Below are 27770 nucleotides of genomic sequence, written 5' to 3'. Positions count from 1 at the left end.
GAGCTGACTAAATGCCATTAAATGAGTTGTCCTTATTTTGGCTTATGCCCTGCCCAAAGTTTAAGTTTTCATATTGAAATCTAGCATTTAACTACTACTTTTAAATCTCTGCCTTTTAATTTTGGATACCAAATATGGCAGATTTATTCAGGTGGCCAAGTAGACTTTTTCTGACCTTGAATGTGGTTTACTGGCATTACATTTTTTAAGGAAAAGGAGTCAGTATTTGCCATTTTAGGGATAGCATAAGCCCATGAGATTTTCCAAAGATCATTTTTAAAACCTGACTTGCAGCTGCCTGACATCTACATTTTTAGCTAAAAGGCATCTTCCTTGCATTCGTATTTAAGTGACCCTGGAATGCAGAGCAGGGCTAGTTTGCTGTGGGTTAATCTTTGGACACTTCATAGCTGACAGGCACCAGCATCTGTGGTTTATGTTGCATTGTTCTTCAGGTCTACAAATAACATTCTCCTAAATCTGATGATAGTTAGGGGAATGTTTACTAAGACTGGTTTTCTTTTCCATTTGCACAGTTTTAAAGCTGGAGGTAAAACATAACACAAGTGTAGTTAAAAAAAAAAAAAGCTGTCACTCAGAAAGTAATTCAGGGCAGTAGTAAGGTTGAAGGAATACCAGAACTCATACTTTGTGCTGGACTGTTCAGCAAGATGCATTCCTTTTGTCTAGTAACATTGTACTCTGTACTTCAATCTGGAGGCCAGGTGTTAGTTCACAGGGGTTATTGAGGAAAGGATTTTTATATGTATGCATTCAGGCTAAGGCATTATTATTAGTGTTTTCCACAGCACAACCAAAATGTCAAAGGAGATACTTTAGTTTTATTATAATTTTAATGGAGTCTGGATAAGAGTCATTTAAAAGTTGAACAGACCACAATTCATTTATATGCAGTCAAAGAGCTTTGGGTCCTCAATGTTGGGCATATAATCCTATTAAAAAGCCCTTTAAAATCAATAAAAAATAAAACAACCTTAAAAGTGTGGTAGCATTGAGTTCATGCTTTTTTTAAAAAAATCTATTTTCAATTAAATTATTTTTCTTTAAATGTACCACAATGGATTTTAAGAAAAGCTTTTATCCTATATATATATTCACTGCAGTCCAAAATATGTCATTTTTTGTTGTTGTTTTATTCTAAAGAATCCTTCTTCTCGGTCATTTCAGAGCCTGAGCCTTGAGGTGGCCATTTTGCTGAAAAGCAGCTAAGGCAGCAGCCTGTCAGCCTGGTCTTGTTCTGCTGAAAGAGTGTCATAATGCATTTCTTCGCCCAACATGGGCCTTATTTCCAAATTTTTGAATGAAATCAAATTAAGGTCAGCGAGTTAAGTGTAAAAGATAAATCTTGCAGATAGAGCACTCATTAGCATCCATTCATCAATTTCAAATCGGGGGCAGGGAGACCATTGTACTGCTGTGCTGATATTGAGCTGATAACAGATTTGATGAAACTCTGGCCCTTGTGAAGGGCAGCTGATAATAATGGTGCAAACTCAACAAAAAAGTTTGAGTGAAATCTGCAGGAGGTATTTCTATCATTTGGCCTGTTCTGTTGGCTTTTGTTTGGCAAGAGGGAGGTGTGGCACTTATCTCCCCAGCTAGGGAGATTGTAATGTGCTTAAAAGTATTGAGTATGCACTGCTGTTATTGACTGTCCCTGACAAGACAGATAAATGGAAGCAGTGTAGTTGTGTATTGAGTAGGAAAACTCACCCAAACATATACCATTCACATAAACCTGAAAACAATTTGCATTTTCGTAATCAAAATAAAAGGAAGCTCTTTGACTATTGAAAAATCTCTTTTCCTCTTTCTCTTTAAAATGTAATAAATCAATGGGCACATAATCTTAGAAAATGGGCTAACCTCAAATATTTTTCTTTAGGATTGATGGTATATTTTGCTTCTTCCCCACTTCTATGTAAAGTTAAATGAGGTCTTTTATATAATTAGATGGCATAACACATATGACGGGTCATGTTTCTGCCCTGCAGAGTTGAAGAAGAAAGTCTGTCTAACAAAGAGCCAATTCCACTAATTAAATTCATGCCCAAGTGGGTGAACATGATGTAGATGTTTGGTTTTAATAGAGCTTAGAAAGGGTACTGAGTCCTGAAATGCTCTGTTTGCAAAGCTGTGCTCTATAAAAGTTGTCTTTAACATGGCTGATGACTCTTAATTAGAATGGTAGACTTGCTGGTGTGATGTTGATTTGAGAAAACAACACTGTGGTGCTTACATATTATTATTTTTAATGTATTAAGATACCTTTCTTTGGGAATGGCGTTTCTGAGTACCTGTCTTCTCTGCTCTGTTTCAGGTGTGAATCATGTTGACACATTGAAAGGCGGTGATTTACTGCTTTGGGGGGCATGCGTGTGTATGATTAAGGGATGTAAGTGCAGGACTCCAAGATTTACTTCCTTCCTGTTCCAGCGGGGATCGCCAAGGAGAGTGAGTAATGGGATAATTTATAACACCGCAGGCCCTTCGTCAAGAGACCTCTAGTCAAAACAGGAAGATAAAACTCAGATTTCAACTGGGAGCATACAACTTTTGATCCTCTCTGGACACTTCTTATTTGCAAGCAGTAGAGTCTTCAGAATTTTTGTTTTACTTTCTCAAGGAGATTTATTATTTATTTATTTATTTATTTATTATTAATTTTTTTATTGATTAAGGTATCACACATTTGTCCTCATCCCCCCATTCCCATCCCAAACCCCTCCCCATGCATGCCCACACCCCCCTGTTGTCCGTGACCACTGGTTAGGCTTATATGCATGCATACAAGTCCTTTGGTTGATCTCTCTTCCTTACCCCCACCCTCCCCTACCTTCCCTCTGAGGTTTGACAGTCTGATCGATGCTTCCCTGTCCATTAAAAAGGTTAGTGTGTCAATACTGGTTAAATCATGTAGGTACTCTTTAAATTTTCTATATCTTTCCTCCATGCTTTTTGTTTCTTGACACTATAGTGTTGGTACATCAAAGAAACTTAGTGGTCCAATTATAGTCCTCTGGTTCTTTTTATAAGGTCAAAAGGTATTACCACATGTGAGGAGTATAATGACAAATTCAGCAACATTTTTTTTTGTGGGGTTGGGGAAGTGTATCAAAAACTATTAGTTTAAGATTCTTAGAATGTTTCATTTTAATTTATATGGACTTCTTTCCAGTTTTGAGGTAATGAGATGGGTGATTGGGTGGATAAAGAGTTTTTCCTCCAACTCTGGTGAGTGTGTATGTGTGTGTGTGTGTGTGTGTGTGTAAAGAGGGTTTACCAGGTTATGGAGAGAGCTTTATTCAGGGATTAAAAAAAATATTACAAGCAAACATAGGAAAAGTTGAACGGGGCATTTGGTTATGTTCAAATGGTTTGTTTCATTGCCAGTGGCTCTAGATACTGGCTTCTTTGCTTTTATTTTCATGAATTTTGAAAATATCAGATATAGTCTTTAGAAGAAAAATCCTTCTAAAATTAGGATATATCATCACTTTGTATTTGTTTATTGTTCAGAGGTTTCAGGCACTATTTAATGTGATGGGATCTTGTAATTTCTTATTGTGGGTGATATTAGGTTTATGAAAAGTGAATACCACAAGTGATATTTTAAAAATACTGATTTTTACCTTTCACTGTAGAATGTCTTAGCAGTTGGCAGTAGACTTCTTATATTAGAGATCATTAAGATAAAATGGGAACAGTTCCAAACTCTTCCTTTTCTCCCATCTGCCCTAGGTGACTAAAAGGTTCCCATAAATAACTGGTACCCTTTTGAACTGACCTTCAGGCTCGTGTGATGTAAATATTGATGGCCTTGACATTTCTGGGTATATGTGTAGTTCAGGAAACACAATATCTCCAGATAACTCAAAGCAGGTGGATGAGTGGGTAGATAGCCCTGGTCCTCACCCATCCCCATAATTCAGAGGGGCCCTAGCCATAATCCTATTTCTGGACTTTGGGCCAGGAGAATGCCAAAGGCAAAATAATCTACTAATTCATGTCCTCTAGGCATTTCTGTAGTCAAATCTCTCTGGATTGGACCCAAGTTAATTTGGCCTTATAAGATGTTTTCTAGGAGAAATAATATGTAAGTGACTTGATTTTTTTCCCCTTTAAAATTGAGGACTTCAGTATTACGGCCAGGGTGATTGTATAGGTAGCTAATTGTTTGGGCTCCGGAGACATAGTTTTCCGGGTTCAAATCCTGGTTCTACAACTTACTAGCAATGTTACATTAGGCAAATGATTTAACTCTCTCAGCCTTTCTTCTCTGAGCTATAAAATGGGGATAATAATTTATTAGAATTACATAAGAGCTATCCAATTGTGATGAGCACTTTAGTAAAGATTTCTTAAATGTTAGTCATTAATAAGCTTTCATGTATTCTGTGCCCATAGAGACTAACCTACAAAGCTGATATAACCTACAGCTTAAGAAAATCTTCTATCTATTTGGAGGTCTACACTCCTGGAATACATATTCAGTTACATGAAAATTATATATTGGGAAAAAATGAGAATATAGCGCTGCCTTTGCAAAAATGGTCTAACAAGCTGTATATTTCGCTATGGTTTTAAAGTAATTTTTCTGGCTTTATGGACATGGGAATATTAGAATACTTGCTTCATTGTATTGTCAAGCATTATTGGTAGACTTAATTTATACATCCATTGTGCTGCAGTTTTAGTTGCAGAACAACCCCCTGCAGCGATTATTATAGCACTTGAGAGGATGGAATTACTACATTCTGTTTTCGGTATTTTTTTTTTCCACTAAGCAGCACAGGCACCATGAGATGGTGCTTACCCATCTGTCTCTCAGAGCATTTGTATGTATATTACCTGAGCACTTAGGCACATGGAGAAAGAGGGTTAAAGATGGAGAAGAAAAAGGAAAAATTGAAAATAAAATAACATGATGGAAATTACACAAGCCTCTTTGTAAAGAATGCCTAAACTACTCTTAAAAGCAGATTTAGCAGCCAGTTGCAACACCATTCACTATTGTCTTTAGGAAACCAAGCTCAATCTTGGTTGAAACTGAAGTACAAATCTGGAAAATGTCCAGGGAAGCCAAGCAGTGCAAGTTTCTAATTCTCAAGTTCAAGGGGGAAAAATCCAATTTCCAAAGTAACTTCTTCCATTGATTGTGAGCTGTCCATGTTTGTGTAGAAACATTAACTGATTAAGTTCTTCAATGCTATACGGTCGTAATTGTGGCCTCCACTGTTCTAACCTTCTAAACTTGGGTGACTCATGGGCCATTCACTAAATGAAGAATAGAGAGCAGAGTGGAACGTTGTGTCATCAGCTTGATCTTTCCTAAAAAGAACCAATAGAAAGATGCTGAATCCGATTGAAATATTATTTATAGATTGCCTGTGTGTCCTAGCATCCAGTACACTGCTCTATTGCTGATAAAATATGCCATCTACTTAATTCTCCTTTTCCAATTACACCAGATACAGAAATGCTCTGCACTGGTAGAAAGGGAAGATTTGGGTGTTCTTCACACCACTGGGCTCCTGGCCAGCTTTTCTCCTTTGTATTTATGAGTGCTCACTCTTTTTAATTTTACTTGGAGTTAAGATGAGGTGTCCCCTTCCCCCCATATTTGATTGTCTTAATTTTCCCCCCAGGTGGCCACACCCCCCAAGAGCATGAATTTCTACAGAGTTCTTTCACCCAGATAGGAAGAGTGGGGTCTGGCTTCCCATGATTCTTTGCTTCTCTGTACACTTGAAAGCCTGTGGGAGTTTGTGAGGGTTTTGGTGGTGACAGGGCTGCAGAGATCAACTTCATTTTATAGCTGTGGTAACTGAAGCCCAGATATGTGAAGAAATGTCAAGATCCTTAGCCAAGACCATGCCAGGACAATGCCTAAAATCAGTGCATTTTTGGCTTTTCCACTAAGGCATACTGGTGGGGGAGTAGGTGGGGATTAATAACAGGGTTCTGGGTTCTATTGTGGTTAATGGATGGAAGGGGACCAACTGGGGAGTGAAAGAAAAAGGGTTTGAAGATAGAACAAGGAAATAGGGTTTGTTTAAGGTTGTGTTAAAGGGTTACCCTTTGGTCAGGAAGCGTGAATATTCTTTCTCTGGTGTACTAGTAAGAGAAAAGGAAGAGATTGAAAGCATGGTTGCAGCTCAGATATTTTTTAGTTGTAGTTTACATCCTATTGAAACCATGGAACAAGTACTGTTGATTCATCATCAGGTAATTTAGGGTAATGAAGTCTGGAGGATTTCTGGTTCTACCTTCTTGCCTCCTTCTGTCCCTGTTACCTTTTGTTTTGCTAAAAGAAAAAGCTAGTGAAACACTCTCCAGATCTGATAACTGCAGAGATCTCCAGTGAAACCTCTGGCTCCCATCCCGGGATAAGGTCACATAGTCTGATATTATTTGGGTTTATGTCAGCGTGTCAATCAGAATGCAAGGCACATGGTCATGATTCCTTTCCAGCCGTTTATCAGGAGCGGCTCTTTGGCCAATTGTACACTTCGTGTAGTCATAATCATTCAGAAGCATGTCCCATCCATGGGCACGTGTGAGTCTTTTCTTTTTCAGCAGGTAGTTTTAAATTCATGTGGAAAACATAATGTTTAGTTGTAACTGGTATTACGGCTCTGGCCTTATCTGTGTTCACCCTTACATTCAAACTTGTCTGGGCAAGTCTGGGGGTCTGATGTTCTTTTCTGGTTTCCTGGAGTCACTTTTCATCAATGTTTGAGGAACCCCTGGGAAAGACCTTGTTCTATGGGAAGATGTAGTTGAATTGGACAAGAGTTAGCCAAAGGACAGGCAGCCCTTGCTGGTGTCTCATAAGTCTGTGTTAATATGTGTATCTCAGAATAATGTTCATGATAAACTAATGGTTATTGAATGTTTACACCATTGTAAGTGCGTTACACATCTTCACAGCAACCCTTTGGAGTTTGTGCTATTATTAACTTATTTTACAGACAAGGAAATAAAGAACAGAGGAGAACAGACAAGAGACATGTATATTCTCAAGGAGCTTCTGGTGGAATTGGAAAATTAATGCTTCACATCCATTCAGCAAGTTCAATGCCTACTACATATAAGCTGAGTTATAAAAATTTATGTACCTCCTATGTTTGAGCAAATGTGCTTGCAATCAAATGGAGAAGTGTTTATGTAAACCGAACTTCCAAATGTGTTAGTAGAGGAGAGGAGGAGTCCAAGGAGAGCATGCTGACAATCACTTGGATTACCTTTCAGTTGAACTCCTTCTGGAATCTTGTTGGAAACCTAGGGAGAGCTGACTGTTAAAAGGAGTGTGGGGGGCTTGGGAAGAGATTAACCAAAGAATTTATATGCATATATGCATAATCCATGGACACAGACAATAGGGTGGTGAAGGCCTTGGGGGGCAGAGTGGAGTGGTTCAAGGGGGGGCGGGGAAGGAGAACATCTGCAATACTTTTCAACAATAAAGATGAGTTTTTTTAAAAAAGTGAAAGCAGAGAAATGATTTACCAAAATCTGTGCACCACATTGAGTATGTGACGTGACACCAGCGACTCCGTTAGGCATAAGGTGGGCAGCAATGACATTAAGTGGCTTAGGCAACCTTGGTAGATGCATTCCTCGCGTCTCAGCAGCTAAGTTAGTACTTTGGGCATTAGCACCTGTGACCTTGGTTCTCATTTGCAGACATCACTGGATGGCACCCAGCAGGAGAGGGGGACAGTGGCAGATACTATGTGATGGTGAAGATAGTGTTCATGAGCTTGTCAGTCAGTCATCTCCTGGGAAGTCGGTGGCATTTACTTATGGTGACGAGAATGCATGGGTAGGAGGGCAAAGTATTGGCAATCACAGAGAAAGGAAATCCCTGGTAACAAATCATCACTTCAGTTTGGGGTGTGCTTTGGGGACATGAATTCCATAAAGTGCTATTTAGCAGGTGTTTGTTCTGGTTGTACTACTACACCTCAGTTCTCTGTTTCAAAAATGGTAATAGTAATAGAATTTACCTCATTGGGTTGGTATAAGGCTTAAATAAGTTAATATAAGCGAAGTGCTAATAATGATGCTTGTAAGCCATTATCTAAGTGATGGTGATAAAGAAATAACACTTTCAAAAAGTGTCTATTTAGGTCCTTTGCCCATTTTTTGATTGGATTTTTTATTTTTTGTTAAGTTGTATGAGTTCCTTATAAATTTTGGAGATTAAACCCTTATTGTATGTAACATTGGCAAGTATGTTCTCCTATGCAGTGGGCTTTCTTGTTGTTTTATTGATGGTTTCTCTTGCTATGAAGAAGTTTTTTATTTTGATGTAGTCCCATTTGTTTATTTTCTCCTTAGTTTCCATTTTCCTAGGAGATGTACTGATAAAGATATTGCTACGACATATGTCTGATATTTTGCTGCCTATGGATTCTTCTAAGATTTTAATGGTTTCCCATCTTACATTTAAGTCTTTTATCCATTTTGAGTTTATTTTTGTGTATGGTGTAAGGTGGTGGTCTAGTTTCATTTTTTTGCATGTATCTGTTCAATTTCCCAACACCATTTATTGAAGAGATTATCTTGACTCCATTGTATTCTCTTGCCCCCTTTGTCAAATATTAATTGAGCATAATGGCTTGGGTTGATTTCTGGGTTTTCTGTTCTGTTCCATTGGTCTATACATCTGTTCTTGTGTCAGTGGACATACAGAAGGCCAAGAGACATATGAAAAAATGCAAATGCTCAAAGTCACTAATCATGTGAGAGATGCAAATCAAAACGACAATGACGTACCATCTCATACCTGTCAGAATGGCTATTATCAACAATGACAAGTGCTGGTAAGGATGTGGAGAAAAAGGAACCCTTGTGCACTGCTGGTGGGAATTTTGACTGGTGCAGCCATTGTGGAAAACTATAGAATTTCACAAAAAATTAAAAATGGAACTCCCATTTGACCCAGTGATCCCACTTCTAGGAATATATCCCAAGAAATCAGAAACACCAATCAGAAAGAATACATGCACCCCTATGTTGATCGGCACAATTTACAATAGTTAAGATTTGGAAACAGCCTAAGTGCCCGTCAGCAGATGAGTGGATTAAAAAACAGTGGTACATCTACACAATGGAATACTATGCTGCTATAAGAAAGAAAGAACTCTTACCATTTGCAACAGCATGGATGGACCTGGGGAGTATTATCCTAAGTGCAATAAGCCAGTTGGAGAATGATAAATGTCACATGATCTCACTCATTTGTGGAATATAATGAACAACATAAACTGATGAACTAAAATAGATCCAGAGACATAGAAGCATTGAGAGCATAGAGCCTCGAAGGGAAGTGGGGCAGGGGTGTGTGTGGTAAGAGATCAATCAAAGGACTTGTATATATATAAGCATAACCAAAGGACACAGACAGTAGGGGGGCAGGGACTTATGCTGGGGTGGGAGAGCAGCCAGGGAGAGGTCAATGGGGGAAAAAGGAGACATATGTAATACTTTCAACAATGAAGAATTTAAATAAATAAAAGAAATAATCCTTTAGATTCAACATCAGGCATAAACCACTCTGCTAGAATCTAGAAGACCCCCAGAAGGAGACTTATATCTTGATGGAAGAGCTGAGATACACAATTGTAAAAGTAATTAACTCTTTGTATCCAATTTTTATCTATTCATAACTGTCCGGCCTAAGATTTCCTTTTCCTAGCTCATCTCTTGCATCCTCATTCTCTCCAGCCATACCAGACAACCCAGAGTGACCCAGCTTAGGTTCTCTTATGTCTTGGTGCATATGCATAAGCCACTTCCATCAGCCTAAAATTCCTTTCTTCGTTGATCTGCTTGCTGAAGTGGACTTCCTCTCTGCAAAAGGCTTTATTTTCTGACCCAGCTGCGCAGTCAGCTTTCATTGCATTGCTCTTGTTTTACCTGTGCATTCCTCCATTAGATGGTGAACTCCCTACGAGAAAGTTATATAAATGTTCATATTGCAGATTCTATGTATGTCGGCTTATTGAATGAACAAATGATACTTTTTCTAACTTCACTGTAAGCTCTTTGAGACTATATGTGTCTTATCAGTACCTCATCTGTAAAATGGGTACTTAGAAACACCAAGAACAGTTATTAGCATGCAGTAAGCACTGCGTATTGGCTATTGTTGTGAACATATTGTCAGATATATATTTCCAACACAGACTTTGTGTTTTGATTATAGTTTTATTTCTTCTGATTTATATGTTTTAATTTTCCTTATTTATGAAAGGACTCTGCCTCCAGTACTCTCAAGACAGTTCCCTGGGGCCGTTTACCTCCCACTAAAAAGCAAATGAAGCTAATCTCTTTGGCTTGAAATCAATTCCATCTAGACTAGAGAGGATATGCTAATTACCTTTGCTAAATGCTTTTTGGCCAAAGGTGTAAAAGCCTAATTCTATTTGGGGGGGGGGGGTGGGAGGATTTAAATTTCTGTCTTAAAATTTGTAATTATAGATTTTGCATTTTGAAAGGCAGTGCTAGTCAAATTTAATGATAAACTATTTGCAGTGGACTGAACATAAATTTTGGATGGCCCTTATGGTTGAAAGAATTGAAGCAAGGCATAGATTTCTGCAACATGGTATTCAATTTCATTGCACTCAATCTAATTTCTAGAAAAATAATGCAAAATAAATTCCCACCCTATATTGGTAGCATGTATTTGTGGATGTTTGAGGTCATTCATTTTCAAAAGTTAAGACTGTTTTAAAGAAGGGTTCTTAGGCTGTCAGCGTGCCTCAGTTTCTTCATCAATAAGTATAACCCGGGCCACCTGCATACCTCCCTGGAGTGTGTGGGTGAATGGCTCTGGGCTTGTAAAGTGCTTTGAATTTCTTGGATGAAAGGATCTTTGTAAGCACAAGTCTTATGAAGGTATTATATGTGGGCTTTGTAAACGGTCGCACAGCCTGTTTTGCAAGAACACTAATGCACTTCTGGGTTTAGAGTTGTAAAAGCTGTACATTCAGAAGCCTCGGGCTGCATCTTGTGAGGTTCCTGAGGCATGTGTCACTGCTTGCTTACCTCTAGCAGAGATTCTCTCTACACTGCAGGTAGCTACATGCCTGCACACGTGGAACAACCACTTGGACTTACACTCACCTGCATTTGGCTTCTATGGTTTTGAGAGGAAAGCCCAGGATGTTAGGAGAGAGGATGGGCTGTGGGTTCCTGGATCCGTGGCCTCACTTCTTAGGAGCCTCTGGGTCGCTGTAATCATGACAGGAGAGAGCAGGCACAAAAGTGCTTTGAAGCAGTAGAGTTGGAGGAGGGGGTTTGCTCTGGGCACTGACACGGAGATTGTGAAGAACTGTATTTGAGTTCTGGCTCTTCCAGTTGCTGGCCCTATGCCCTTAGGCAAGTTGGGAACTGATCCTCAGTTTCCCTTACACGGACCTTTATTTACTGTAATGCCCAGGGCTAGAATGGGAATGCAGGTCCACATACTGTGCATATAAATATTTACGAGTCGTAAATCAAGCTAAAAAAAAAAAAAGTCAAAATATGTTCAGAAATTCTTCTACTCTGACAAAAATCAGACCTTCATAACAACCTTGAAAGCCAGGTTTGAATTTTGAGTTTCCAAATTCTTCATAGAGTTCTCTGCCTGACCAGGCAGCATGTGCAGAGGCATGGACCTAGTGTGCGTGCCTGTGGACGTCTGAGTCCACCTGTCCGTGCTGAGCCGCACCTCACCCTCTGGGCTTTGCGGTTGCTGATTAAAGATCGGGCCACCCTGGTGAGAGTCTCTGGAAAATTCTGCACAAGCCCCATCAGTGAGCTTGGGCTTTGTGAACAGGGAACCTCAGGGTCTTAGGACCTGGAGCATGATTTAGAGGGGATTTGGGGCTCCTGGTGGGCATGTTTTTGTGACCATGGACTGCTGGGCATTTTGCCTGGGACTAAGGATGGCACTGTATACGGGACTGGAATCAGCACTCAATGCAAAATACATGTGATTGGGCATTTATAGTGTTCAGATCATATTTATATGAAAAGACATTTTTTTTTCTAGCAGAAAATTTTCAGCCTGCTGTTTAGCCTGAGTCTCTCCATGTTTAGCAATGATGGGAGTGAGAGCTGTTATCTACCAGATAGGATGATACATTACATGCCTTTTATCTCCAAGACCTAGCACAGTATTCTGTTTTTACTTAGCATTTAATTCACTCATTTGATAATACCAATTAAATAAATACCGGCTGCCTCTTTCTTTCCTAAGCATTATCCCAGACATTTTAGTAATAGTAGTGAGCAGATACACTTCCTGTCTTCATAGCACGGATATGTTAGGAAACAGACAGTAAAAAGGATACATATGTAAAATATGTAGTTTCCTTGAAGATGGTTTACTCTCCGCTCATTCATATGCATATATATGTAAATGTGCCCAAGTACTAGACTCTCTGCCTCCCGGGGAGATATGCGTAGTAAAGGAAGAGTGGTGGTAGAACAAGAGTATGGTGTTAATATGTGTGAAGCACTGTTAACTGCAGGAAGGGCATATTCTGGAATTCTTTCTTTTTCATTTCAATGCATGTTTATTCATTCTCCATTGTATTTAAAGGATCATCCTAGGCTCTATGAGAGGTTAAACATGATGAGACTTTAGTCCTTAGGAATTTATAATCTCCTGGAGGTAATATATAAGAACATGAGAGCTGTTCTTGGTGTCCGATAAGCACCTGAATGTCAACAATTTTTACTTATCTGCCTGGGTCCCTGTCAACAAAGTGAACTCTGCTCCCCTCTCCTTTGCTTTCTACTCTGCCTCCTTCAGTGAGGCAGGGAGAAAGCCTGTCTGAACCAAGCCACACAGTGGGCGTGTACTGAAAGAATTCTTCCAGTCCCCCTGGAATGCTGTCCTTGGGATTCAGTGGACTTCTCTCAACAGGGATTCATCCATCAAGAGGGCAGTAGTGTAATTATCTCAGCTGCTGTGAAGCCACTGAAAAGCACTTGCTGAATCTGGCTGTAAATTTATTGTGAAATTTAACAAAGCTCAAGTCACCTCCCTTTCCCCCTTTCTTTCCTTCAACTTGAATTGCATTTTAAACATTTTTCTGTTAGGATAAATACATGTTATTTGATCTACTGTTGAAGGGCCTATCCTTCCTGGGTTAGGATATGGAAGTACCTTCCAGAAGCAAAGGAGATGCCTTGGCTGTTGGCACCCCCTTTTGTGGCGACAGTCATGCTCTAGTCCTTAGTCTTGATAATTAAAAATAGAGTAAAACAGCTAGAAAGAGAAGTATAATAAATTATGGCTAAGCCATAATTCAGACAATCAGGAACTTCTCACCTAGGTGATGAAAGAAAGGGTCAGGTAACCATCGTGTATTTATCATAATCACTTACCCACTGTGGTATACCCCTATAAATATAATTCATCTATTAGAGTTTGTATGATTTTTATGCAGAGGTGCATTAATTTCCTCATATGAGCTACAGAAAATGGTGAACCTTTTCTGTTAAAAAAGAAATTCAGAAGGAGACTTTTAGAAGATGGAGTAGGAAGAAGATTGCTAAATCCAATTTTATGATTTTTCTTATGAAAAAAGTGAATGTGATTTTTAAAAATCGAAAGTAGTGCATTTGAGTTAAGAGTCCAGATCCAAAAGCCGCTTCTAGGATTATGTTTTTATGAACTCCTACTAACCAAATATATAATGCCATATACGATGGTATTACAGTGACTGGTAGGAAATAACATTGAGAACCAGAGACACAGGAATATATGCTGAAACTAGGGGATAGTGGAAATAGGGGGATTAAAACAATTTTTTTCCCCTGTGGCCTTATTTACTGAGATCTGACCTTTCTGATAGGCTTCATGACATCGTTGGAATGCAAAGTTGGGGATACTAATATTTACCACCAGGCAATATTTACTCAGTGATGTGAGAACCTAGGCCAGTAGTTGACTGCAAGTGTGATTATTAACAGGACCCAGGAAAATGCTAACAGAAATAATGGTACCTTTGTTATCACAGTGATTTTTTTTGGCCAGTGGCACTGAAGGAAAAGTTATATTAGTTATCGAATCAGGCAAGGAATTTACAAATGATAACGAATTAGAGTGGTTGCATTCTTCCTAGTATCTCACTCTTGTATTCACAAATATCTTCCTCCCATGGAAAGATAAAAAACAGTTGACCAGGGTTTTAAACTCCCTCAGTCTTCCAAGTCTGTGAGCAGCCTTGACCTCCTGCTGCTGTTGTATTGAAATACTTATTATGTGGTGATAGTTTTAGGAAGGCAGAGGAGAAACAGTAAATACACCAGCAAAATTTCCCAAGAAAAAAATATTGTGGCCTTTTAGAGGGCAGAAATGTATACTTTTGTTGTTGTAGTGGTGATGGTGCTGATGGTGCCCTCTGCCCCCACAAACATACACACACATCATACACAAGAGCTTTGTGCACAGAAGTAGATGTGAATTGGATTGGCTAGGAGTAAGCATTAAAACAAAACAAAAAGCCCAAACCCCAGCTTTCCAATGTCTTCTAATCACATTGCTGCCTTTTCCTGCAGTGGTACAGTCATTTCTGGCCTCAGTCTTTATAATCTGAGAATTGGGGTTGGTGTTGATGGAAATGGAATGGTTGAGAAGAATTTAACTTCTTTATTTTGAAGTGTTTAAGTGTGTTTTATGGCCCCTTCTGAAGTATAGAATGCTTTGCAGACTATTTCCATGTATATTCTGGGCTTAGTTCTTGAAATGCCAGAATTGGAAACACAAATTACTATCTCACTATCCAGAGTGGAAAGTGTTATTTCTGTAGGTCATTAGAAGTCTGTAGATTGGTCCAGGGGAGGATGCAATGGGCTGGGTCCTGCTTGTCTCCAGTCCCAAGCTTCCTGTTGCACTGTAGTTGACCTGAAGCTTGCAACTGGTATGACATCATCTTGGGTGTTGCTGGCACATTTTTCTTTTTTTCAGGAGATATGCACTAAATTATTTTCCCTTTCCAAAGCACAAAAGAAAGAGACTTGGCTTTGCTTTGCATACTCTAGAGGTATGTCTGGTTGTTGCTGATGAGTGAAATACTGTCCTCCCATTCATTTCCTTCCAAGGAGGTGTCTATTGAAACAATGTACATTTCAATCATCTTTATTATGGAACGGTCTGAAAAAACCTTTAGGGCAAGTTAGGAAAGACCCCCAAAGCAATGTCTCAGCCCCTGAAAGACAGGCCTAACCAGATACCAGCAGTTCGTGTTTCTGTAGTTTTAGAGATTTCTCTGGTGATAATGAGAGATCTCACAGAATATTAAAGCATTAGCACTGTATGTTAGAAGAAGTGAGCGAAATCCTCCAGGTATTTATTGTTTTCCTTCTCCGAGTACATCTGTCCTGGCAGGGCAGCGGCATGGTGCAGGATTCCTTTGCTTAACGATAAATGAAGTTGCAAAGCTCAGGTCAGCTGGGAATTTGGGGCTCCCAGACCCTCTGTTCTTTGCCATTTCCTGGCCCCTCTGAATCTTTTTCAATATTTTGCCATCAAAGGTTTCTGCTAAGAAGACTATTAATAATTTGCATTTCAGATGCTTTAGTAACATTGTTTTTTTCTAAACTCTGGCAGTGGGATTGAGTACTTTTGTAGAATGTGGGCCAGGTGCCTCTCAGACCTTGCGTTGACTCATGAGCTGCTAAAATTTGCCAGTCTTCCCATATGCTCCTTCTCCACCCCTGCCAGGAGTTTGTCCACTTAGAGGTAAGCCAGTTGGACTTAAATGCCCCAAAATAATCATAAGCAACGAAACCTTCATTTTGCTTGGATTTTGAAATTCATGCCCCTTTTCTAGTTCTGACTCTTCAGCCGCTTCCTCACAGATATTGAAAGCAAAATGATTTTTCATTACCATGTTTATTTCTGAAGTAATATACTATATTTTATCCTTACACCACCTGCTCCAAGAGGAGTTAATAGCCTATTTGTGGCATACAGATATAGTGACACAAAAAAGAGAGGGGAGAAAAAAAGGCTTTTTTTTTGGAGGGGGGGGTGGTTGGGGATAGAGGAGAGGAATGCTCAGTAGGAGTGAGGTTTTGGGGTTTTGATTAGAACTTTGGTAGGAGAGTGTCTGCTGACTTTGACTTCCAGTTCATCAGCTGTTGGCATCCTATCCAGGCTGGAGTGGGCAAGAGGCAGGCCTGTTTCTAATTCCCCTTTCAGAAGTGGAGTTTATTGCTGATGGAAGAACACTGCATGATTATTGGCTTTTATGATGGTCATTTTAAAACAGTGGTTTGCAAACTTTTTTAAACAGAGGAAATTTTATGTACGGTAAAACTTTAAAATCAGTTTTCCATCAGTGCTCTTTTGCCAAGGAAGCATTTACATAATATGATAACGATGATAAGAATATACTTTCCATGTTTGATTGCATCTACCCCCAGGGGCTTCAACAACTCATATAAATCACTGACTTCTAACCCTTTGCCTCCAACCTCTGGACTCTTCTAAAACCAACACTCCTGTTTTCACAGCACTGCTTCACGTCTCCATCTAGCTGTCCAAGAGGTACATCACATTAAACACGAACATGTTCAAAATGAATCCATTATCTCCTTTTTCTAATTCTTCCTCCTATATTTTCTGTCTTTAGAATATGTCCAGATTAGATGCTGATATTTACCCTGACTCCTTCTTCACACTCAATTGGGTCACTAAATCTTTTTGGTCTTATCTGCTAAATACCCCAGTACTCTGTATGCCCCTCTCTATTTCCATGGCTAATGTGCTAGTTCATTCTCATCCTTTTTTGCTAGATAATGGCAACGAATGCTACCTGTCTTCAGCATTAAACTTTTATAAGGAAACTTGCAATCCCTTCTGTTTCCTGCCTCAAATCCTCCACGGTGTACAAGACCCTTCCCAAATGGGCCTTTCTAAGTCCGTCTCCCACCTTTTCCTTCCTCATCCTGTGTTTCAGGTGCCCTACGTTCTAGTGTTATTAGGACATAATGTTCCTTCATATTCTGTCTGTGCATGGATCCATCATCCTTTTATTGGTTCCTCCCCTTCTCTCTTGCTCCTGGAAACCGTCCTACTTACGAAAAACGGTAGCCCAACTGTCTTCTCTGTGAAGCCTCTGTCAATATCCCTTTGTCTTTGGCCTCTTTGTTATAGCAGATGTCATCTTAAATTGTAATTGTTTATATGTCTTTCTTTCCACTGAACTAGGTATTTCTCAAGAACAATGACTATGTAATGTTTGGCACTCAATAGATAGTGAAATATTTGTTGAATGAATGTAAGCTGAGGACAGAGGCTATGGGTGTTAAACTTTTATTTCTTTTCATGTGGATCATTGTGAAAATGCATATTCTATGTGTATTAATAATACACTATTTACTTATTGGCATATTTTCCTTTAAAATAACCAAATTAATATCTTGTTGGAGATGAGAGCATGGTTTGGAATTAGAAAATTCATCACCACTGACATAATACACTTTAAATGTGCCATACTCAACTCCTCCTTCATTTGACAGAATATATCAGCCCTACCTTCTGTTCTTATTATGTCAAACTTTATTTCCTCGAGGATTAAAATTCTCCTAAATGTCTCAAGTGTGTAAAAGTCATTCACATTTCAGGAACTGCGATCCTTTCAATCATAGAATGTCTGAACTTATTTGAGGGTAAGAGGACCTTGGACAAACTGGATCAGATCAAGACATATAGGATTAAAACATTGATTTAATTATGTTTTTTAGCAAGGAATCTTTAAATGAATATTGCTGTTAAATAACAAATTATAACATGATTAAGGGAAAGCTAGGATGAAAGGAATCCTATTGACAATATTAATACCTTTTTAGTGACTTATGATCAACTAATTAAGGAATAGTCATTTCTTTGGAATGGGCTTGTAGTTTCAGAGTATGGCTCAAGTGGTTTCTTAATGCTCCATACCAGTTCTGGGAATAATGCAGTGGGCATAGTCTAGGTCTAACTTGTGATTCCTAATAACTGAGTAATTCTACAGACTTAACTCTCTCCTGATTTTAATGTACAAGAGACTTTATTATAGATCATTTAAAATTTTTCAAATATTATAAAATATATATACACTAGAGGCCCGATACACAAAATTCATGCATGGGTAGGTTCCCTAGGCCTGGTTGGTGATCAGGGCCAATTGGTAGGGTGACTGGCGGGGCGATTGGGGGTAGGGTGGGGTAGGGGGAGGGGAGGCTGCTGACACACACCTTGGCTGGCCTGGGGCCTGAGAGCTGGGGGTAGCTCTGGCGTTGAGCGTCTGCCCCCTGGTGGTCAGTGCCCGTCATAGCGACCAGTTGTTCCCGCTGTTCAGTTGACTTGCATATTAAGCTTTTATTATATAGGATGATCTACTTTAAGAGTATATATATTTACTTTTACTTTCCAAACATTTGAAGATAATTCCTGTTATTGATTTTTAGTTTAGTTGCATTATAATATGAGAATATACATAGTATGATTGCAATCTTTTAAAATTGAGTTGTTGTATTTTTTATGGCCTAAGGCAGGGGTGGGCAAACTTTTTGACTCGAGGGCCACAATGGGTTCTTAAACTGGGCCGGAGGGCCGGAACAAAAGCATGGACGGAGTGTTTGTGTGAACTAATATAAACTCAAAGTAAAGGAGCGGAGGGGAGAGCAAGAGAACCCTCCGCTCTTTCGGCTCCGCGGACCGGATAGAACAGCTGAACGGGCTGGATCCGGCCCGCGGGCCGTAGTTTGCCCACGCTGGCCTAAGGTATGGTCTCTCTTGTTGAATATTTAATTTACTCCCAAAGAATATGTGTTTTGCTGGTGTGGGACAGAGCGTTCTCTATATGTCAGCTAGATCCAGTCGCTTGACATGTTATTCAGTAATTTGCTATCCTTATTGATTTTCTGTCTACCAGCTTGACCTGTTACTGAGATGGGGAAGTATTGGTGTCTCCAACTATAATTACCAAGTTATCTATTGCTTTTACATTTGTCTCCTTCACTTTGTGTGTTTTAAATTCTGTTGTTAGGTGCATATACATGCATGATTTTTATGTCTTCTTGATGAATTAATTATTTTATTATTATACGGTATTTCATCTTTATTTCTGGTAATTTTCTTTGTTCTGAAGTCTACTTTGCCTGATAGTAATGTAGTCATTCACTCCATTTTTCTTTTTTTAAATTTTTATTTTGAGGTACTTGTAGATTCACATGAAGTTGTAGGAATAAACTCTTTACCTAATTTCTCTTGATGGTAACCTTTTACAGACTAAAACACAACCAGGAAATTGACATTGATACAAATAACTGATTTTATTCAGATTTCTTAAGTTTTATATACTACTTGTGTGTATATTTAGTTAAATGTGGTTGTATGACATATGTAAGTTTGTGTATTTACCACCACACTTAAGATACAGAGCAGTTCCATGATCACAAAGTATCCCTCGTGTTGGCCTTTTATAACCATACTTCTTCCCCTCCCCCAAGTCCTGAACCCTAGAAACCACTACTCTGTTTCCCATTTTTAAAACCCTCACTTTAAGAATGTTACATAAATTGAATCATAGAGCATATAACTTTTGGGAATTAGCTCTCCCCGCTTCCCCCCAATTCAACATAATTCCCTGGAGATTCATTCAGCTTGTTGTTTTTATCAGCAGTTTGTCCAGTTTTATTGCTGAGTAGTATTCCAATGTATAATTTTATAAGAAACTAAACATTGTTTAGTGTTTTCCAGAGTGGCTGTATCATTTCATATTCCCAACAACAACATACCAATGATCCAGTGTCTCTACATTTTTTTCAGAATTTGATGTCACTATGTTTTACCTTAACCATTGTGATAAGTGTGTTGTGCTACCTCATTGTGGTTTTAGTTTGGATTTCCCTAATGGCTAACGACAGTGAAGATCTTTGCATGTACTTATTTGCTCTCTGCATATCCTCTTTTGTGAAATGTGTCTTCATGTCTTTTGCTTATTATATGATTGGTTTTGTTTGTTTTTCCAGTTTTCTTTTTTGTTTGCATTATATTTTTCCAGCCTTTTACTTATATAAATATAGTGGAAGTGAACCTCTCATAGATAGCATATAGTTGAGCCATTTTAAATATCTAATTGGACAGTCTCTGACTTTTAATTGTTGTGTTTAGACCCTGTACATTTAATGTAATTATTGATGTATTTACATTTAGGTTTACACTTCCATTCTTTCATTTTTTGTTGTTGTTTATTAATCCTCACCTGAGGATATTTTTTACATTGCTTTTCAGAGAGAGTGGAAAGGTGGGAGGGAGGAGGAGAGAGGGAGGAGAAACAGCGATGTGAGAGACACATCGATTGGTTCTCTCCCACACTCACCCCAACTGACCAGGTGTGGGGACCAAAACTACACCCTAGCTACATGCCTTTGACTGGGAATCAAACCCTGACCCTTTGGTGTGCAGTAGGATGCTCTAACCCCACTTGCCATGGTTCCATTATTTCTTTTTTGTTTTCTCCCTATTTTTTTTTGTTTCTTTTCTTATTTTACTTTTCTTGTTATATTTTCGATTATTTGAACATTTTTAGTATTCCATGTTAATTAATTGTAATTTTTTTTGTGCAGCTTTTTTGGTGGTTGCTCTATGGATTATAAAAACACATATTTAACTTTTTAACATATACTTATCACTTCATTTGCAATGTAGAAGAACCCTTATCCTGTAGGTCCCTTTCCACTTCCTCCTTGATGCCATTGTTGTCTTATGTGTAAGGTCTACTAGCATTGAAATCCCATTAGGAACATTTTGCTCTCAACCAAATTGCTCAAGAGTGGAATAGTCCATTATATTTATCCAAATATTTACAATTTGTGTTGTTTTTCCTTTGTCCTTTTTAATTTTAATCTTCTGAGGATATTTTTTCCATTGATTTTTTTAGGGAGATTGGAAGAGAGGGTGGGGAGAGAATGAGAGAGAGAGAGAGAGAGAGAGAGAGAGAGAGAGAGAGAGAGAAAGAAAGGGAGAGAAAGAGACATTGATTGGTTGCCCCGGCCGGGGCTGGGGATGAACCTATAAGCCAGGTATGTGCCCTTGGCTGTGAATTGAACCCATGACCCTTTGTCCACGGCTGACACTCTAACCACTGAACCAAACCAGCCAGGGCCCTTTGTTCTTATTAATCATGTTTCCCTCTAGCATCTTTTCTTTCTTTAGTATTTCTTTTAGAGCAGGTCTGCTGTGGAGTTTTAAAGTTTCCCTTCATGTGAGAATATCTTGGTTTCAGTTTTATTACTTATAGATGTTTTTACTAGATGTAAAATCTGACTTTACAGTTGCTTTACTTAAAAACTTTTGTGCTACTTTCTTCTTTCTCCCATTGATGAGTTGTATGAGATATCTGCAGTTATTCTAGTCATTGTTTCCCTATATATAACCTATCATTTTATTGTGGCAAATTTGAAGGTTATTTCTTTGTGTGTTTTTTTAAATAGTGATAAAATAGACATAACATAAATTTACCATTTTAACCATTTTAAAGTGTACAGTTCAGTGGCTACAGTTCATTGGTTACAGCTACAAAGTTGTACAGTCATCACTATTCTCTTATTCCACAACTTTTTCCACACCCCAAATGGAATCTCTTTAGTATTTAACAGTTTGTCTTAGCATGAATTTTTTGGATTTACTTTGTTTAAAGTTTGCTCAATTCTTGAATCCGTATGTTTATTGTTTTTCCAAGAGTTGGAACATTTTTCACTCTTGTTTCTTCAAATATATTTGCAGCACACATTTTTTTTATCCCTTATATTCTTCAGGGACTTTGATGACATGAATATTTGATCTTCTGTTACTGAATCACATGTCTCTGAATCTTCATTCATTTGTTTGTCAAACTGTTTTTTTTTTTTTCTGTTTTGTTCAGATTAGATCAGTTCTTTTGATGTAGCTGTAAGTCCACTGATACTTTCATCTGCCATCTCTAAGTTGCTCTTGAGTTTATCCAGTGAACTTTTAATTTTGATTATTGTAATTTCCAGTTCTAGTATTTCCACTTGTTTCTACTTTATTTTGTATTTCTTTGCTGGGACTTTTATTTTAACATTTGTTTCAATAAAGTTCATGATTGGCCATTTCAACATTTATATACTAACTGTCTTAAAGTCTTTGTCACATAATTTCAACATCTGTATTATGTCAGCATTGGTGTCTATTGACTATCTTTTCATGTGTGAATGGAATTTTTCATGGTTCTTGGTATGTTGAGTGATTTTGGAATCTATTCTGGATATTTTGAGGATTACATTAGGAGACTTGGGTTGTGTTTAAATCCTATGAAAAGATTTTTTTTTAAGTAGGCAATTGAACTGGTTAGGTTGAGGCTGCAAGTTCCAGCCTACCTTCAGTATCAACTGTTTCAACATTAGTCTACTTTTCAAAGTCATTGTGGCAGTCTGGTTCGGTTCTGGGTGTGCGTCACACACAGTGGTCAGTCCCTGGTTTGTCCAGTGGCGCATCTGCTAGTTTTGTTCTCAACCTCTTTGGTATGCTAGTTACAATCTGACCCACACATTTTTAGCCTGGTGAGGATCCCTGGAGTTCATAAACAATGTTACAGAGTCACTTTCCTGAGCATCTCCCTCTCTGCACTCTCCCTGGCACATTTCAGGTCCTTCGGGTTTATCCTGTCAGTTCTGGGCCCACGCAGCAGGAGGACAGAGAGAGTGAAAGAAGCCACAGGGGTTGGGTAGAAAGAGTTCCCTCCCTCAGAGTGTTCCCTCTTGCTGACCTCCCTTAGGGTCCCTGCCATTTCTGCCATGGAATTGCGTGGGGGTGAGGGCATGAGAAAAATGGCAAAAGAGGGAAGAAAGAAAAAACAAAATTGGGGGACTTCCACATTCTCAGGAATGTTAGAAGTACTAGCTTTTATTCCATGAGCCATAATTAGAAGGCTTCTAGAGATTTCTCCTTCATCTCAGTGCTCATTTCTAGGTTTCTAACCATATTAAGTTCAGGCTAGAGGAAACTTCTGGAAAATAAATGGTGTAAGCCCTCTGCCACTTCAGATTCCAGTGGTCTCCTGTGATTTGCCTGCTGCTCTTTACTTTGCAGAGTTTTCAAATGTCTGCTTTCTGTCATTTGTGTCTAAGTTTTACAGTTTTATTCAATGGAAGGGGTGGGTGAAACAGGCTTGATGCTTGCTGCATCTTACCCAGAACCAGAAGTTTCACCTCAAACCCATAATGACTTTTGAAAAAGATAGGGGATGGCATCTATTTCCTCCCACACTAAAGCAATCATGCATGTAAATTGTGAGGACTGTATTAATTTCTGTACCGTTCATATGGTCTTGTAATCTGAATGATCATGAACTATAGTTAGGTTTTTTATGTATTTATAGGAATATGATTATCTAGATAAGGGCATAAAATTTTAAAGGAATATGACATATACGAGTGTATAAATACATACACTCACATCTACACACATAATGATAATTTTGATGAGCTTAATTTAAAATCAGGCTAATCCTTCAGTTATTATTTAATTGTGTTCAACTCAAGGAGCGGCATGATGTACTTAATATGTCATTCTGTTCTAAAGGATTAAACTTCAGTAATCCAAAAATGAATCTCTGTCAAATGTTTGAGACAAAAACTTTAATTTTCCCACTTCACCATGTTCCATCTTCTTGACAGTTAGCAGAGAGGAAACTCATAATAATGGTAAAAGACTAGCTAAGAGGAGTTAGTGGTAGAGTTAGAAAACTATGTTGTGAATAGTAAACTCCAGCCTATTTCCAGAAGTGGTCAGAAGAGGAGATTCTGCTGCTTTGAAACTCACAGTCATGGGTCAACCAAGGAAACGGAACTGACTTATATATTTCAAGCAGAGAAGGATTTCATACAGGGAAGTGGGTTACAATTGGTAAAAGGCCCCGAGGAGCAAATCCAGATCAGGGACTACAGGAAATATGATGGCCACAGCCCGAATGTGTGCTCATCTGCCCCAATGCTGTCCGTTCAGTCACCACAGGACAGCTGGCTGGCTGCTGCTGTCACTGCAGGGGCCCGTGTTCTAGCACTCTGCAGGAAGCCGCTGCTGTTATTGCGGCCAAAGGCAAATGGATTCTACCATCCAATTTCAGCTAAGTGTCCCTCATTAAAAGAATCTAAACCTAAAATCTTGCTGGCAAAGGAGTCTGAGAAATGTTGTTCCCGGGCTTCAAGCCCCTATGATAGGGTTAGAGCTTTAGAAAAATAGGGATGGTACTAATGAACATACATGTTTAGTTGATTTGCATTTTAAAGTTTCTCTTATTGTATAGCGTGTTGTCTGGTAAACAAGATTCTGTGCTGCTTGAGGGTAGGAATTGGGTTCATATTCTTTACAACTCCACAAAGCATAGCAGAGAACCTGTGCTTGCTTCGTGTTCTTTTCACCTTCAAATGAAAGAGTGATGTTATTTACCTCTGGTTGGTTCCAGAGCCATCAACTAAAGAATGTGGGCACCCTCTTTAATCCCTGGTGCAAAAGCCAGAGAAATTTAAGATTATGTTCCATGGACTCCTGGGATAGGTATTCAGTATAAATCACATTTATCTACTTTTTAAAGAACAAAATTATCTTTCTTACAAGATGAAGATTTTGGAGGCAAAAGTATGTACAGATAGGTCAATTAGTAGTTACCCAAGTGACTTCACATCTGTTTAGGGATCTGTTTTGTGCATTTCCTATTTAGTCAGAGGGGAAATTTCTCACCCTCCCAGAAGTAGTAAAAAAAATCATTCTGCAGTTAAAAAGCGAAACAAAACAAAAAAATCTCTTATTTCTAAGTATAAAAAATAATTTTTAAAAATGTAAACCAAAAGAAGTCACATAAAACCTGACAACTTAAATACTGTAGAGATTTTGCATATTTCCAGCTGGCCTGTTTTCAGTCTTTTTCTGTTATGGTTTGTTTGCATAGATTAGTGAATCTTCATGAAACTTTTTATTGCTGTGTAATATTTTACTAATTAGATATGCCATGATTTACATTCCCTTATTGTGATCAGTTCTTTTTTGCTATTATAAATAATAATACATGACATATTGTGCCTAAAAATTTTCATGTTGGTCATTATTTCCTTAAGACAAAGTTCTAGAAGCAGAGCTGCTGGGGTCAAGTAAAAGAAGCAAGTGTGCAGTTCAATGAGTATTATAATTCTCTCATAGGGAGCACCTGAGTCATTGCCAGGATGTTGGAAACCACCCTCATGCCTTCCCTAAAGCTAGTTTTGCCAGATGTTGAAGTGTAATAAATAGAATATCATTGTATTTTTTGGAGCTTGCCTCCCACCACACACACTCTCAATACCATGTTTGAGAGGTCTAAAGATGTGGGATCACATTTATTTTAGTCACTATATAAAGTTCCATGATATGAATATAGACTATCCTCTCTACTGTTAATGGGCATAGGTGGTTTCTAGCTTTTGGTATTATGAGTAATGATGTTGTGAACATTTTTACACAAATCTTTTGTTAGATATGCATGTACAGTTTGGTTAGATATATACACATCCACACAAACATACATGCCCTATGAGTGAAATTGCTGGGTTATGACGTTTTCATCTATTCAATTTTTATAGGCATTACCAAACAGATTTGGAAGCTAGTTGTGCCTTTTTATTAGTACTAAAAGTGCTTGACGTTTCCTATTGCTCTACATCCTCGTAAGCATTTGGCGTTATCAGACTTGTTCATCTTAGTCATTCTGGTGGGTGTGTAGTAATATCTCATCATTGATTTAATTTACATTTCCCTCTAATAGCTAATGAAGTTGACAGCCTTTTCTTATGCTTAGTAGACATTTCATTATCCTTTCTCTGAAGAACTTATTCAAATTTCTTGCCCATTTTTTATTGAATTTAATTTTATTTTTTTGACTTGTAAGAGTTCTTTGTCTACTTTGAAAGTGAGCCCTTTGATAGTTATGTGTTTTACAAATATCTTTGCCCACCCCAGTTTGCCTTTTTGCTCTCATAATGGTGCTTTTTGATGAACGGGAGATATTAATATTAATGTCCTCAAATTCATCAGTCTTTTTCTTTGTGATTAATGCCATTCGTGTGCTGTTTAAGCAATTTTTTCTACTCCCAAATCCTAGAGCTATTCTCTTACGTTTTCTGGAGACTTTATTGTTTTATTTCTCACATGTAGATGTACAATCCACTCAGAATTGACTTTTATGTATGCTGGGAAATAAAGGACTGTCCCCAGATGAGTATAAAAATCGAACCAGATGCTTGTTGAAAATACCATTCTTTCCCAAATGCCCTGCAGGGCTACCTTCATCATAAATCAACCTCCCATATTTGTGGGCTCCTTCTCATCTCAGGATAGCACATGAAATGCTATTTATGACTCACTTCTCGAAAGGCTGGTTATCTCCACTGCTCTCTTGCCCTCCGGCTGGGCTCCATACATTGGTTATCTTTGCAATGTTTTACTGCAGGAGTTTAGTTGGAATATCAGTGCATACCTCTCAGACCCAAAATATGTAGTGTTACCACTTCTGCCTGGTTCCTTTTGAATTTTGCTTGCATTCAGGTTATGTCACTGTATTATCTAAAAACGATGAACATAATAGGCTTCTTGAACAGTTCTGTAACCTGTATGCTGTGATTCTTGAAATTATTTCTTATTATTCATTTTACATGGAGGGACTAAAAAATTTTCAAGTCATAATTTTTAGCTATTAGTTACTTCTCTCCCCCACCCCCTGCCAACTTTTCATCAGAACTGTCTCAAAGAAGAAAGATGGACTAATTTAATGTGATTGTGCCTTCCTATTACCACTTTTCATGGTTTGTTTGTTAAAGGCAATCAGTAAAATTATCAACAGTGAAAGATGAAGGGACCCTTGTGAACAGCTGGTGAGGAAAAGGAGCAGAGAATTTGACTAACCCACAAAGTAATAAGCCTATTCTTAAATATGCTCTGGCCAGCTTTTTTTTAAAAGTATATTTTTATTGATTTCAGAGAGGAAGGGAGAGGGAGAGAGAGAGATGGAAACATCTATGATGAGAGAGAATTACTGATTGGCTGCCTCTTGCAGGCCCCCTACTGGAGATTGAGCCTGCAACCCCGGGCATATGCCCTTGACCAGAATCAAACCCAGGACCCTTTGGTCTGCAGGCCAACACTCTATCCACTGAGCCAAACCAGCTAGGGCATGCTCTGGCCAGCTTTGAGAGTGGGTTAGGAATGCTAAGGAGGGTTTATTTTATGAAACTGACCTTAAAATTAATCAATTTTATGGCTATATTTGTATTCTCTCATTTTGCTTTTGGAAATCTTCAGGTAGCCTCTCTCACAAGCCGGCATTAATGTTTCATTTCTTCTCATATCCTGAAAACAAAGCTTCAACAACAAAAATTGTCCTGAACTTGCTACATTTAAAAAATAATGTGGAATATTAAATAGAAGCAGGGATAAACATTGCACATAGTGCTTTAAAAAGAACCATTAACATATTTTACTCTGAACTATTCGGCCACTGTGCATGCATATTTTTGCTAAAGGTTAACTAAATTGTTTAGACATCTTTAATGGTGGGACATCCATATGCTGGTATGTACCCAGCTGATTAATATGCTAAGTGTCTGGAGAAAATTCCTTTAATTGTGTATTATGCACAGAGAGTGGCTAATTTTATGAAACAAAATTACTCTATGAAATTCTTGGTAACCCA

At 38.4% G+C, this 27770-nt stretch overlaps 1 protein-coding gene across 3 annotated transcripts in view; it reads left to right on the top strand.

The window, feature by feature from the left end:
- Positions 1-27770, top strand: part of LOC308241863 (uncharacterized protein) — a 305025-nt gene that overhangs the window by 191692 nt on the left and 85563 nt on the right. For all 3 annotated transcript variants that reach the window (XM_080655525.1, XM_080655523.1, XM_080655524.1), the window contains one exon: positions 2342-2475. In XM_080655525.1, the coding sequence (XP_080511651.1) occupies positions 2342-2475 (134 nt within the window). The remainder of the gene's footprint in view (positions 1-2341; positions 2476-27770) is intronic.

The sequence above is a fragment of the Plecotus auritus genome, assembly GCF_963455305.1.
Source record: "Plecotus auritus genome assembly, chromosome: 2".
In the NCBI taxonomy this organism is placed as follows: domain Eukaryota; kingdom Metazoa; phylum Chordata; class Mammalia; order Chiroptera; family Vespertilionidae; genus Plecotus; species Plecotus auritus.
Note: the sequence above shows the minus strand (reverse complement) of the source record. Positions and strands in the feature narration are given on the sequence as shown.